This window comes from Mizuhopecten yessoensis, unplaced genomic scaffold, assembly GCF_002113885.1.
Source record: "Mizuhopecten yessoensis strain PY_sf001 unplaced genomic scaffold, ASM211388v2 scaffold6443, whole genome shotgun sequence".
In the NCBI taxonomy this organism is placed as follows: domain Eukaryota; kingdom Metazoa; phylum Mollusca; class Bivalvia; order Pectinida; family Pectinidae; genus Mizuhopecten; species Mizuhopecten yessoensis.
The window spans coordinates 604,074-618,923 of record NW_018406552.1 but is presented as its reverse complement, the minus strand read 5'-3'; the positions used below and the strand labels follow the sequence as shown (position 1 = coordinate 618,923).

Genomic DNA, 14,850 nt, shown 5'->3' with positions numbered 1-14,850 from the left:
TCCAACCATGTACTCATTTAAAGCTGAGTAAACTGGAAAAGTGGAGTAAAGTATCATGCTCAAAGATACAACACAGTGCCGTGCTGTGACCGAACCCGCAACCCTTCGGTAACGAGTTCGGCGTCCTACCAATAGCCCATGGCCACCATACCTGCATTATGAGTGGGTGAAGCAGACAACATAGGCACATTAACCTTATCATCTTTACTGTTGTGTTATTGTTTTATCCTGGTATATTAATTAACATATATATTGGTTGTCCTTGTTGTTTCCCAGTAGCACCTGTGAAATACGACTAATCATTGGGAAACAAAGAATCATGTTTCCCTCACACAACGGCAATAAAAGCATAATCTATACCTGATGAAGACTCGCCAGCAGTTTTGTCAAAAGAAGGAATTGTGCCCTTGCTGCTCTTTTGTTGACTCCAATATGTACTTTCAGTATAACCACATAGGTAATGATGCTCGAAATCACAGGTAATGTTGTTGGCTGGAACACAAAAACAACGTTAACTATAAATAATCACAGGGTCAGTAATACTGGTATAATTATCACAGGGTCAGTAATACAGATACATATCACAGGGTTATTAATACAGGTATATATCACGGTCAGTAATACTGGTATATATCACAGGGTCAGTAATACAGGTACATATCACAGGGTCAGTAATACAGGTACATATCACAGGGTCAATAATACTGGTATATATCACAGGGTCAGTAATACTGGTATAATTATCACAGGGTCAGTAATACTGGTATATATCACAGGGTCAGTAATACAGGTACATATCACAGTGTCAGTACTGGTATATATCGCAGGGTCAGTAATACAGGTACATATCACAGGGTCAGTATTACTGGTATATATCCCAGGGTCAGTAACACTTGTATATATCACAGGGTCAGTAATACAGGTACATATCACAGTGTCAGTACTGGTATATATCGCAGGGTCAGTAATACAGGTACATATCACAGGGTCAGTATTACTGGTATATATCCCAGGGTCAGTAACACTTGTATATATCACAGGGTCAGTAATACAGGTACATATCACAGTGTCAGTACTGGTATATATCGCAGGGTCAGTAATACAGGTACATATCACAGGGTCAGTAATACAGGTATATATCACAGGGTCAGTAATACATGTACATATCACAGGGTCAGTAATACAGGTTTATATCACAGGGTCAGTAATACAGGAATATATTACAGGGTCAGTAATACAGGTACATATCACAGGGTCAGTAATACAGGTATATATCACAGGGTCAGTAATACTTTTATATATCACAGAGCAGGGTCAGTAATACAGGTACATATACAGGGTCAGTATTACTGGTATATATCACAGGGTCAGTAATACAGGAATATATTACAGGGTCAGTAATACAGGTACATATCACAGGGTCAGTAATACTGGTATAATTATCACAGTGTCAGTAATACTGGTATATATCACAGAGTCAGTAATACCGGTATATATCACAGGGTCAGTGTTACCAGTATAGACACAGGAAGGACATCATTAATCACAGGGTTAGTAATACCGGTATATATCACAGGGTCAGTATTACCGGTATAGACACAGGAAGGACATCATTAATCACAGGGTCAGTAATACTGGTATAAACATGATAGATACTATTACCTTAATTCTTATTTCGTAATCTACGACGTTTTCTAATCACTTACGACAAATACTACTGCTCTCATCCCTTCCGTCCCAGCAGTCCCGTATTTTATCACAAAGCGCTGATGCAGGTAAACACAATCCAGAACACTCCATTCCATCCCCACAGTCTACAACAAAAAATCAATAACAAATCATTAACATTAAAACAATAATTAATAGTGTTAATTAATTATAAGCTGTTTACTGAAGTCGTTTTGTTAGCTGGAACTTTAACCATTTGTAATCTATCAAAAAGTATAAATAAATAAATACATTACTGTGTACACAAATAACAATTACATGACAACAAATACATAACAATTTCATGACAATAAATACATAACAGTTACATGACAACCACAGTTTCATACATAACAATTACTTGACGACCACAGTGCAGTGGCATAGATTACAATAATATTACAACCACAGTGGCTCACATACGATTCGTAATATTCTTGAAAAGCATAAAAGGATCGATATACAAAAGTTACGCCTTTTTTAAATTTGTTTTTGCATTTTCAAAATTTGTTTTATCAACCTTACAGATAATCCCATTTCACAATAAGTACAGTCAAAATACCCCTACATCAGTATGATCACAACTGTAAATTGCATTTTAATAAGGATATGGATACGAGCTGTTTCAATGTATATAACAGCTAAATGTATGAATGTGTTAAACAGATTATACAGTATATAATGGGTAATGTTTTCAGCAGTTATTTTTATGCTTTTTGCAGAATGATTCAACCCTGATATAAAAGATGTGAAGCAAGTATTTCTAGTCCCATACATAAGTGATAGTTTGATAGAAAAGAAAAATTGTGATACAATGCACAACATACAGTTTGCTTTATTCACAAATCAATTCACATCCATCCTTATTTTATATATAATCATGATTTACTTTGAAATGTTGACAAAAACAGATTAAAATGTTTTATCATTTTAAAAATACCACTGCACTGTAGTAAAACTATTCTACAACAAAACTTATATGTACATGTATAAGGATAAGGGCAAAATAAAAAAGTTAAAACGTACATGTATTTGATTGTGTTAAATATCTAGGACTAGCCGGTGAAAATAGCCACAGCTGTTATACACCATTGTCCCATATCCCCTTCATTAACATTTTTCCTTTTTTTTTTCTACAAGGGTGATTTACAGACCCGATTCTCGATCAATTTGCAGAATCAAAATATTTTACTGTTTTACATTCCAAATAAAATTATTGAACTAATGGAGCATTAAGTTATATATAATGTCAGTTTGCTGAGAATCCTTCATTGCTAACCTGGAGACTCAGAGTTTACTTACCTAAAGGCTCAGAGCTTACTTACCTAAAGGCTCAGAGCTCAGAGCTTTTTTACATATAGGCTCAGAGCTTACTTACCTAAAGGCTCAGAGCTTACTTACCTTAAGTCTCAGAGCTTACTTACCTAAAGGCTCAGAACTTACTTACCTATAGGCTCAGAGCTCAGAGCTTACTTACATATAGGCTCAGAGCTCAGATCTTATTTACCTAAACACTCAGAGCTCAGAGCTTACTTACATAAAGGCTCAGAGCTTACTTACTTAAAGGTGCAGAGCTTACTTACCGAAAGGCTCAGAGCTTACTTACCTATAGGCTCAGAGCTGAAAGAGCTTACTTACCTGAAGGCTCAGAGCTAACTTACCTAAAGGCTCAGAGCTTACTTACCTTAAGGCTCAGAGCTTAAAGAGCTTACTTATCTTAAGGCTCAGAGCTTACTTACTTAAAGGTGCAGAGCTTACTTACCGAAAGGCTCAGAGCTTAAAGAGCTTACTTACATAAAGGCTCAGAGCTTACTTACTTAAAGGTGCAGAGCTTACTTACCGAAAGGCTCAGAGCTTACTTACCTATAGGCTCAGAGCTGAAAGAGCTTACTTACCTGAAGGCTCAGAGCTAACTTACCTAAAGGCTCAGAGCTTACTTACCTTAAGGCTCAGAACTTACAGAGCTTACTTTCCTAAAGGCTCAGAGCTGACAGAGCTTACTTACCTAAAGGCTCAGAGCTGACAGAGCTTACTAACCTAAAAGTTCAGAGCTTACTTACCTAAAGGCTCAGAGCTTACTTACCTATAGGCTCAGAGCTGACAGAGCTTACTTACCTTAAGGCTCAGAGTTAACTTACCTGAAGGCTCAGAGCTTACTTACCTAAAGGCTCAGAGCTTACTTTCCTTGCAGCTCAGAGCTGACAGAGCTTCAGACCTAAAAGCTCAGAGCTCCTAGCTTAATTACCTTAAGGCTCAGAGCTGACAGAGCTTACTTACCTAAAGGCTCAGAGCTTACTTACATAAAGACTCAGAGCTTACTTACAATAAGGATCAGAGCTGACAGAGCTTCAGACCTAAAAGCTCAGAGCTCCTAGCTTACTTACCTTAAGGCTCAGACCTGACAGAGCTTACTTACCTAAAGGCTCGGAGCAATTCCCTGGTGTCAAGGTTATCTCATCCAGGCCAAAGTAATAGGAAGTGTAAGAGTTCCGAAGATAGACGTCAAATCTTGCTTCTACATTTCCTGGCATGAGTGTAAGCTAAACACAAAGTATACAAATGTAGGAACATCAGCAAAACAGGTCAAAGGTCGTCAGGTCTAAAACATAGATTTCATCTTAGTAAAACTTGCAAGGTCAAAATAAGCAAGGACACATCCACGGGCTGGCAGTATTGATATACTAGAAATTGGTAATATAAATTTTCTGTCACATATTCTGGATTGCAGAGTAATAGTGTATATCTCAACTAAGGTCAACACTCAGACAGAGTTGTCTTTCTTGGCTATCAACTGTTGGGGTTTTCACAACAAAGTTATCGTTAATGTTGGAAATCTCTAGAATGTGTGGTACTTCCATGTGTTTAATGAATATGATAGATAATAATATTCAAATAATTTCTTCTGGGTTTTACAATTTAATTGTACTCCTCAAAGAAAGTGGGATATTTGGTCCATTTCTTCTTTCTTGATGCAGCTAGCTTCTAACGTGAAAAACAAAATGGAAATGACTTGGCATGGTGGCCTACAGTTAAACTATTTTACATGCATATGATCAACAGTTAAAGATGATGTGCAATATTCGGAATTTCATTTTCTAATTAGACATCAGATATATGATATCACTGCTGGCTTTCACTTGCTAAGAATGCTCTGTACAATTTTTAAATGAGGTATCTTTTTAAATGATTAAAACACTATTTAGCATCTAATATAACATTTAAAGACTTAATTTTACGTTGGTAAATATGAGATTATATGGACACCTATTACCATAACTTCCCCATCTGTCAATGTCACTTTCTCATGTCCATATATATAGGATCTTACATGAGTTTCCATTTCATATGAGATTTATGAAACGAGTCTAAGAATTTTTCAATTAAATGAGCCTCTGGCAAGTTCAAATGAAAAATTTGTGACAAGTTTCATAAATTTCATATGAAATGAAAACGAGTGTAAGATCCTTTTTGTCACATAATCAAGATTTGTGGCACTTTTTCGTGCAGACAACAATTTCATGCAACCTTGAAATGTAACAAGAGGCCCAGAGGGCCTGTATCGCTCACCTAGAAATGTTAGCAAAATTGAAGTTAGAATAGCATGCTATCACTGGAAGTGTACATGTATTACATGTTAGTCAGGGGTTATATTTATATGCAATTGGACAACATCTTGTCATTCCTAAAAGAAAAGGAGGATTTTGAAGAATTTGCTATGTTTCCCCTATTGGGCCCCGCCCCTCTGTCCCCAGCGGGGTCAGACCCATTGTTGATACAAAATTAGGTCCCCTTCACCCAAGAATGCTTTAGACCAAATATGGACATAATCCTGTCATTCCTACAGAAGAAGAAGGATTTTAAACTATTTTTCCTCTTTGGCCCTGCCTCTCTGCCAAAAGGGGATCAGACCCACCGTTTATACAAAACTGGTTCCCCCTTCTGCCAAGGGTGCTTCACCCAAATTTAACAAAATCCTGTCATTCCTACAGAAGAAGAAGGATTTTGAAGAATTTGCTACATGTATATTTCCCTTATTGGGCCCTGCCCATCAGGCCCCAGGGGGTCCAAACCCACCATTTATACAAAATTGATTTCCCTTTCAAATACAATGCTACTGTTCGAATTTGGTCAAAATACCTTCAAGAAGATGGAAATTAAAGCTATTCCTCTAAATCCCTTGTTGGGCCCTACTCTCTACTCCCAAAGGGGTCAGACCCACCGTTTACACAAAATTGCTTCCCCTTCACCCAAGGATGCTTCATACCAAATTTGGACAAAATCCTGTCATTCCTACAGAAGAAGAAGGATTTTGAAGAATTTGCTATGTTTCCCCTACTGGGCCCCTGGGGGCCACATCCACCCTTTATACAAAATTGAGTCCCCTTTGCCCAAGGAGAATCCAGACTAAATTAGATAAAATCCTTTTATCCCTTCGGCAGAAGAAGGATTTTAAAAGTTTTACCTCTATTTCCCCTATTGGGCCATGCACCTCTGCCCCGAGGGGGGTCACACCCACCATTTTTACAAAATTGAGTCCCCATGGCCTAAGGATACTCCAGACCAAATAAGTCAAAATCTACTTGGCCGTTCAGGACCAGTAGCGTTTTAAAGGAAAAGTTGACGGACTGACGACGAACACTGCGGTATGGCATAAGCTCACCATGGTCGCCATGCACAAGCAAATATGACATGGGTATATTCAACGGATAACACAGCACGTTATGTGATAAAACCGCATATCCACCTCCACAAAAGTCCATAATTGAGGAATATTTCACATGATGGCTGCAGCATATGACTGATGTAAAAAATGTACAACAGCATCTTTATTTTTTTTGTCGATCAGACATTAAATGTGTCTACATTTTAAACAGTTTCAGTTAGACCTTCATTTGTCATTGACATAAATTAATCCAAAATATAGTACATTTTCTCATTTTGACAAAAGTTTTGAAAAGTATCTGCACTGATTGCTTGTAAATTAGTGTCATTGCTATACTACAAGTATATGTCAGCGTGTTTGTGAGTATTCATACCTGTCCGGGCCTCCAAGATAATCCATGGTAAATCTTATAATCGTAATGGCTATTGTATGTGTGGTCAGCAGTTACTTGTAAGTAGCCAACATTTCCAAAGTAATAAAATCGCATGCACATGGTTTCGTTGATTTGTTTCCTCGGTGACACCAGACTTGCTGTGACGTATGAACCTGATCTGGAGTAAGATCTTGAGTAAAATCCAACGAAAGTATCTACAATATGAAAAGCGTGAAAAAATGTAACTAACTAGAGATTTGTTTTTGTGAACAAAAATATATTTCTCCCCTTAAACGCTTTAAAAGTTATGGCCCAGATACAATATTCCTGAAAACTTTGCACTTAACCTGATGATAGTGTATTGTTCATCGTCTGTGGGTGTTGCAGATATAGTGCAAGTTTTATCAGGATATCTTTAACTTAATTAGCATTTATTTGACGGTTACTATTCTTTGGGCGGAATGGTCGAGTGGTTAACACGCCGACCTGCCATACCATACATGTTTAATTCCTGCCCACATAACTCCAACAACCCAGGTGGAGTATACAATGGTCTGGGGTGGATGTTGCTGTATCTGTGCTGTAGCATTCAATTGAAATGGCACTATAGATGATAACATTGGTAGCACAGTCCCACTACAAACAGAACACAATACATCTCCAACACACACACAGCCAGACTGTACACATAGGAAGATATTAGCCAGGTGGCATAGGACTAGTAGTTAGTGCCACACTATTTTTTAATAAGGCCAGCTCCTACAAATTCCTCAAAATTGTATTGATTTATTTATATGCTAACTGTATTAATATTGATTGTATAAATTGTATATTTATGTACTGTAAAGCACTTTAGAAGGGCTTATTCTAGCTAGATAGCTAGGGCGCTACAGCAAATGTTGTATATTATTGTTATTACTATTATAGAAGGACTGCTTACTGCTAAATTACATACATACATGAACAAGCTCTTATTTGTAATGGGGACCATTACAGAAGTCTTCAAAACTGAACCAATAGTCACATTAAATGATGCTTGGATAGAGTTTACAATGCCATCATATATATATACTTGCATACTAAGTTTATGCAAAATTAGACACAGGCATCACCTTGGCGTGCACCTTTAAAAGTTTGAAACAATCAGACTTCTTCAACCTTTGACCCTGAGGTAAAGGCCACAGTGACCTAATGACACTGCATTTGCATTGCACATCATCTGTAGGTAATGCAGTTATACTGCAAGTTTCATCAAGATATCTTTAATAGTTAAAATGTTACACTAGCCTGACAAGATGTTCCTGAAAAATTTGAACATTCTTGACCTTTGACCTTGGGGTCCAGAATTTCTGAACATTAAAGTACATGGATAACTAGATGCCATGTTTTCATGTAAACAAGAAATTGTCTGTGTTTTATATAAAAAAAATATTTGTTGCCATTGTACTAACAATAAATATACAAAATTAATTGTCAAATAGAATTTAATGGTTCTACAATAAAAAATATGTCCAGAAGACTTAAGATCTCCATCGTAAAATGTTTCTATGACCAACCTGATGATTTTGTTATGGTACGTTCTGTAACATACGATGACCCAGTGTACAGTCTCTTGACTGAAGCAAAGAGATTTTCTGTCCTATTTCTATAGCCGCATTGGTACCGCGTCTCAAAGTCACACGGTATAGCACTCCCTGTAAGACACAAAGACAGTCAATGATAATGTTATAGTGGCAGTTTGATTCATTGCAATGAAATAGCACCATATATAGTTACTTTCGTCTTTTTTGTTTTCCGCAATGAGGGCGAATTTATCATGACAGCAAATTTTAGTACACAACATGAAATGATAGTAACTATACTTGTGAAGGGTGGAATTAGAATTTGGCAAACAAGGATTTTATCGCAAAGTATTCAACGGGGCGAAATATTCCACGTTTACAGTGAAGGACTCTATTTTCACAAAACACTCATGACAAACTAAAAACAAAGGCTGAACACATACTTATATCAATGAAAATATTTATAAACCAGCATATCAAGTAATGNAAAAATAACAACACTTTGTCAGGACCATGAGGCGATCATTCCTACCAACTTTCAGTTCAATCGGCCCAGCAGAACTTGACTTTAAGTTTGAAATGTAAAATGTTAACGGACGACGGACGACGACGGACGAAAACGGATAGCAATAGGTCACTTGAGCTAAAGCTCAGGTGACCTAATAAAAGGGATAGATGGACTGACTGAGAGATAGAAAATAGCCATATGATTGGAAGGACAAGCTTAAGGCAGTGTATGGTATTAATAGAATCCATCCCTGATTCAAGGTATGGATAATGTCATTCAACCCCAAGTGATAAAATATTGATCAGGAGACCTGAGGCTTTGCCAAGGGTCTCGATCCTGCTCAATATTTTATCCTGATGGTTTGAATGACCTTATCTATACCTCACATCAGAGATGGATTCTATTTCTTGCTTGTTATCTTTAACCTGTTAAAACAGCTGCTCTTCTAGCAAAGTTGTAAACCGTCCGCACATTTCTCATTTATATATGAGACCGGATGGCGATTGTTAATGACGTCAATGACCCTGACTGACCCCAAAACGTCAGCAATTGATGTCACAAACAATAGCTTGACCCCGAAAGTTCACTACAATTCCCTCGCCAGTCTGCAGGTGTTAGCGATCCAGACCAGTGGGTCGGATAGAATTGTCTAGTATGCAAGAAAAGCTCTTCTCGTACTCGGACAGAGACATCCCACGTCATACCCCGTGCTAGATTTTTGTATCTCATCTGACCTGTCTCTTGTACCTTTACGTTGACATTTCGCCAAATCTTTACACAGCGATGCATTCATTCACGTGTTAACAACTTGAAATTTATAACCTGCATTAGAAATATTCTATTTTGTCGTTAAAAATATTGTTTTGATGTTGCAAGATTCCTGATTTTGTAGATAAAATAAAATCTACACTGTGAAACTGAGATGCTAAGACAAGTTAGAGGAAAAAGATTTCATTAATCTTCAACCAAGTGAGCTTAGAATCTTATTGAGTTTTCAAAGTCTTACCAGAGATACGATGTTTACAGTTAGGTACGAGAAGAGTTAAACATAACTTTAAATCTAACCACTTACCACAGTTTTGTTCGTCCTCTCCCAGGAAACAGTCTTTGACTTTATCACATCGTTTATCAACAGGGATACAACGATCCATACAGCTAAATTCATCGCTCTCACAATCTGAAGATAGTAAAAAATATCATATACCCAACATCGTTTATCACCGTGGATATACAATGATTTAAACAGGTAAATTCATTGCTCTCACAATCTGAAGATAGTAAAAAATATCATATACCCAACATCGTTTATCACCGTGGATATACAACGATTTAAACAGGTAAATTCATTGCTCTCACAATCTGAAAATGGTGAACTTATTTAATCACATTTACAACTTATCTGCAAACCAGAAGGCTCTTAACTTGAGACAATTAGAATGCTGGCAGTTCTGCAGGGACCCTACAAAGTACCTCATCGTCTATATCTCCCATATTTGGAAATCAGAAGCCACAACGATCATTTTAGATTTCAAAATATGAGTTATAAGGTGTTAGAAATACATGTAATCCGACAAGTAACATTTTAACAAGACAAGTACTAGCATATTAAAATGGGTACTCCAGTTTCCTCCCACAGTAAGACCCCCTGCGTGCTAACATCCAGGCCAACAAGAGTGATTAATACATTAGCTGTACAAACTTTTTTTTATAATTGTTGCAAAATAAATAAAGTTTCCATTAGATATTAAAATGTCCTTACATGAGATTTTCAAGTCCCGAAAAATAACATTCCAATTATCGTAACCCAAGATGAGACCACTTCTGAAGTTGATTTTCCAATAATTTCTATATAAGGCCAAACAACTGAACTTAAATGTTTCTATTTCTCCTACCTAGGACTGGACAGTTCCCTGAAGTGACCAATACGTTGTCTACAGCGATTGCTGCTAAGTGGTCTGGCTTTTCAATCATGATACGATTGATGTTACTGTCAAGATCAATCTGAAACTGTCCCCGACTCCAGCTTGAACGTGATACATCATAGTGCTGCTGCCAGATGCTACTTGTGTTACCATTCTGATGAGTGACGTACACCAAAAAACTGGCGTTAGAGTAATAAATATTACTGTGGCGTATCGGTGATACAAAATAGTCAAACTGGATACAGGTTGTACCGGTGCTGTTGATGGGAGGCGACAGAAATTTGGCTGTCACATATGAGTTTACGTAGTTACGATCGGCAAACATGAAGGATCCTGAAAAAAAAAAATATTTACAATTTTGATTTATCTCTTATGTTGACCAAAGTGAAGAGTGTCTAGCCATATTTGTTATGCATTTATATAATATACATTAAAAACTGATGTTTCTGCATGTTAATCATACAGTACAACTGTTATATATGTTATTTAAGTTTTAAGCATTTTTTTCTACATTTTTTCCCCCTACATGTGCCTTATTGAAGCTTTGGAAAAATATCACACACATATGCTTTTTTTCTGGGAAAACAAAGTGAAAAGCAATTTTGCAGTGTCTGATATTGTTAAAACCTGCAAAAATTATTTAGTGAAGAAGCTTTAATTTCACTGATTGGGGTTCTTTTGAATAGGTTTGATATTCTAGAGTCAAGTTACCTGTTTGATTGATAGTCTAGAGTCAAGTTACCTGCATGATTGATAGTCTAGAGTCAAGGTACCTGTTGGAGTGATAGTCTAGAGTCAAGGTACCTGTTGGAGTGATAGTCTAGAGTCAATTTTCCTGTATGATTGATAGTCAAGAGTCAATTTACCTGTTTGATTGACAGTCTAGAGTCAAGCTACCTGCATGATTGATAGTCTAGAGTCAATTTTCCTGTATGATTGATAGTCAAGAGTCAATTTACCTGTTTGATTGACAGTCCAGAGTCAAGTTACCTGTTTTATTGATAGTCTAGAGTCATGTTACCTGTATGATTGACAGTCAAGAGTCAAGTTACCTGTTTGCTTGATAGTCTAGAGTCAAGTTACCTGTTTGATTGATAGTCTAGAGTCAAGGTACCTGTTGGATTGATAGTCTAGAGTCAAGATACCTGTTTGATTGATAGTCTAGAGTCAAGTTACCTGTTTGATTGATAGTCTAGAGTCAATTTACCTGTATGATTGATAGTCTAGAGTCAAGTTACCTGTTTGCTTGATAGTCTAGAGTCAAGTTACCTGTTTGATGGATAGTCTAGAGTCAATTTACCTGTATGATTGATAGTCTAGAGTCAAGGTACCTGTTTGATTGATAGTCTAGAGATAAGTTACCTGTTTGATTGATAGTCTACAGTCAAATGCAAGTTACCTGTATGATTGACAGTCTAGAGTCAAGTTACCTGTTAGATGGACAGTCTAGAGTCAAGTTACCTGTTTGATTGATAGTCTAGAGTCAATTTACCTGTTTGATTGATAGTCTAGAGACAAGTTACCTGTTTGATTGATAGTCTAAAGTCAAGTTACCTGTTTGATTGATAGTCTAGAGTCAAGTTACCTGTTATATTGACAGTCTAGAGTCAAGTTACCTGTTTGATTGATAGTCTAGAGTCAAGTTACCTGTTTGATTGATAGTCTTGAGTCAAGTTACCTGTTTAATTGATAGTCTAGAGTCAAGTTACCTGTTTGATTGATAGGCTAGAGTCAAGTTACCTGTTTGATTGATAGTCTAGAGTCGAGTTACCTGTATGATTGATAGTCTAGAGTCAAGTTACCTGTTTGATTGACAGCATAGGACGCAGCCTCATTCCATTTGTCGTTATAATTTACTTGGGACCACGGTGCTACTCCAACAAGACCGTCGGACACATTTAGGTATCCACACAGGAAAGGAGCCATCTCAAAATCACAAGTAGCTGATTGAACTGTAACAATAATTTCACAGAATTATATGTCTACCTGTTCCCACATATAATCCTTTGATCACTGTAGACCATAATGGACTCATCCAGATCAATGCATAGTAAAGTTTACTTAAGTTACATAGGGGTGAAAGGGTTAATCATCAACAATAAATAATTTCAGAACCTGGGCAATACGTGATGAGTTAATTGATGATATTGCTCTAATGCTGGAGATTGTCAGGTGTACATGTATCAGACAATAGCACACTCGCCTCTCACCAAGGCGGCCAGGATTCAATTCCACGATTGAACATGAAAAGGTATGGGTCATTTTCCTGACTATGTGGGTTTGAGGGTACTCCAGTTTCCTCTCACATTAAGACCACCCGAGCACTAACATCGGCGCAACAAGAGTGATAATAACGTGTTTTATAATTGTTGTAAAAGAATATGAATGTAATAATATGTATTGTCCAAGATGTATCTATGGTGTTAAAGTGTTAGAGTCATACATCAATTGAAGGTCAGAAGAATATTTTTTAGATTTGAAATCTTAAATGTAAAATAAATATTTTCAATTCAAATTCAAAATTGGAATTTAAAACGAATGAAAGTGATGCCTACATCCTGCCTTCATGACCTCCATCGCAAGTGAGAAAAAAGAGGCCCAGAGGGCCTGTATTGCTCATCTTCATGCTAAAAATCAAAATCAAAGGGACATCATACTGGCAAGGATTCTAACAGAGTACGTAAAGCTTCATACAATAACCATACAAATATCACCCAGTTCAAATTATTCTGACACCAGGCTAACCATTCCCTACTACAAAACTTATAAAAAACAGAACATCAAGCAGAATTAAAGCAGCATAAGTACCAATTTTAAGGACACTGGTTTGTCTGAAGACAGTTTCCATAGCCTTCTTCAATAAGAGAATTAACACCCAAGACCAAGGCCAAAAGCAAGGTATCAAAGACACCAACCAGAGACATATACATGTATATACATGTTCTAGTGTATCCTTAATCTTTTCATTTTCCCCGTGATAAGCTTCAGGTGGAGTTGTTCTCAATGGTGCAAGCATCATTATCAATCATTTCTCCCACAATTCGTGAGTGCACATGCATTCCCAGTTTTGCTAGGGAAATTTCACCGTGTCTTTACCAACATTTAAGGAAAAACAGCTCACATGTGCTATTACTGTATCTGTCGAGTAATAAGCCGATACTTAATTGGTATTAAGACCACTAATATATGTTGCTATTTGGAAGAAATGCCAACACAAGCTGTTTCATTGTCCTGTAATAAACCCATCCCCATACTTTCAGTCAGAGATTATGTGTTGGCCCCTGGGCTTATTGCAGGATAAATACGGCAATCTGAAAAATATAACCACTGGGTAGTGTCATCAAATTTGTCTCACATTTCATTGATGATGGCACAGTGCATTACATCACCATTACAACTCTGTGTGTGACAGGAAATTGTGTGCGAAAAAAGAAAAAAAATCATTCCTTTGTATAATGCAAACAGATCTCTCAACCCCTGGGAGAGGATTTTTAAGTTTAGCTCTCAGCAAGCCTCCTGATAAATACAAACAAGAGGCCCATGGGCCTTAACGGTCACCTGATATATTTATACAGAGAGTTGATTTTGTTTTTAACATGAACAGAAATATTACTCAAAGTGACAAAAAACAAAAAAAACCCACCTTATTCAATATCTAGCATACAGATTTCAGACTAAAAAGTATTTGAAACTAGCACCTCTGATTCTAAACAAGGAAAATGAAGAAATTTTAGCACACGGACTCCTTCGAGCCCCACCCTACAGCCCTTGGGGGTAGGGCTGGCTCAAAATTTTCAAAGTATCAAACTGTCAACTCAAGGTTATAATTCCAATCAAGTTATTAACATGTAATTTTCAAAGTATCATTTGCCATTATAACCATAATAAATTTTGTCAAGAAATTCACAATTTTGGTAAAGCACCTAAAGACCCTTCCATCTATGAAGAGTATTTGATTCTACCATATCTGGGTCTTGAGAAGAAGATTTTTGAAATTTCAGTCAATTCAACCCTTTTTGGCCCCACCCATCAGCCCCTGGGGGTCAGTCAGGGCTCATATGTGCATACTATCAAACTGCTACCTAATACTGATAATGCTAACCCAAATTGAATTA

At 37.0% G+C, this 14,850-nt stretch overlaps 1 protein-coding gene across 1 annotated transcript in view; it reads right to left on the bottom strand.

The window, feature by feature from the left end:
- Positions 1 to 14,850, bottom strand: part of LOC110452165 (MAM and LDL-receptor class A domain-containing protein 1-like) — a 137,468-nt gene that overhangs the window by 36,778 nt on the left and 85,840 nt on the right. The window contains exons 57-64 of the mRNA XM_021500526.1: positions 12,538 to 12,687; positions 10,706 to 11,068; positions 9,886 to 9,990; positions 8,300 to 8,437; positions 6,744 to 6,958; positions 4,124 to 4,247; positions 1,707 to 1,814; positions 361 to 492 (exon numbers count right to left, since the gene is read on the bottom strand). Of these exons, the coding sequence (XP_021356201.1) occupies positions 361 to 492; positions 1,707 to 1,814; positions 4,124 to 4,247; positions 6,744 to 6,958; positions 8,300 to 8,437; positions 9,886 to 9,990; positions 10,706 to 11,068; positions 12,538 to 12,687 (1,335 nt within the window). The remainder of the gene's footprint in view (positions 1 to 360; positions 493 to 1,706; positions 1,815 to 4,123; positions 4,248 to 6,743; positions 6,959 to 8,299; positions 8,438 to 9,885; positions 9,991 to 10,705; positions 11,069 to 12,537; positions 12,688 to 14,850) is intronic.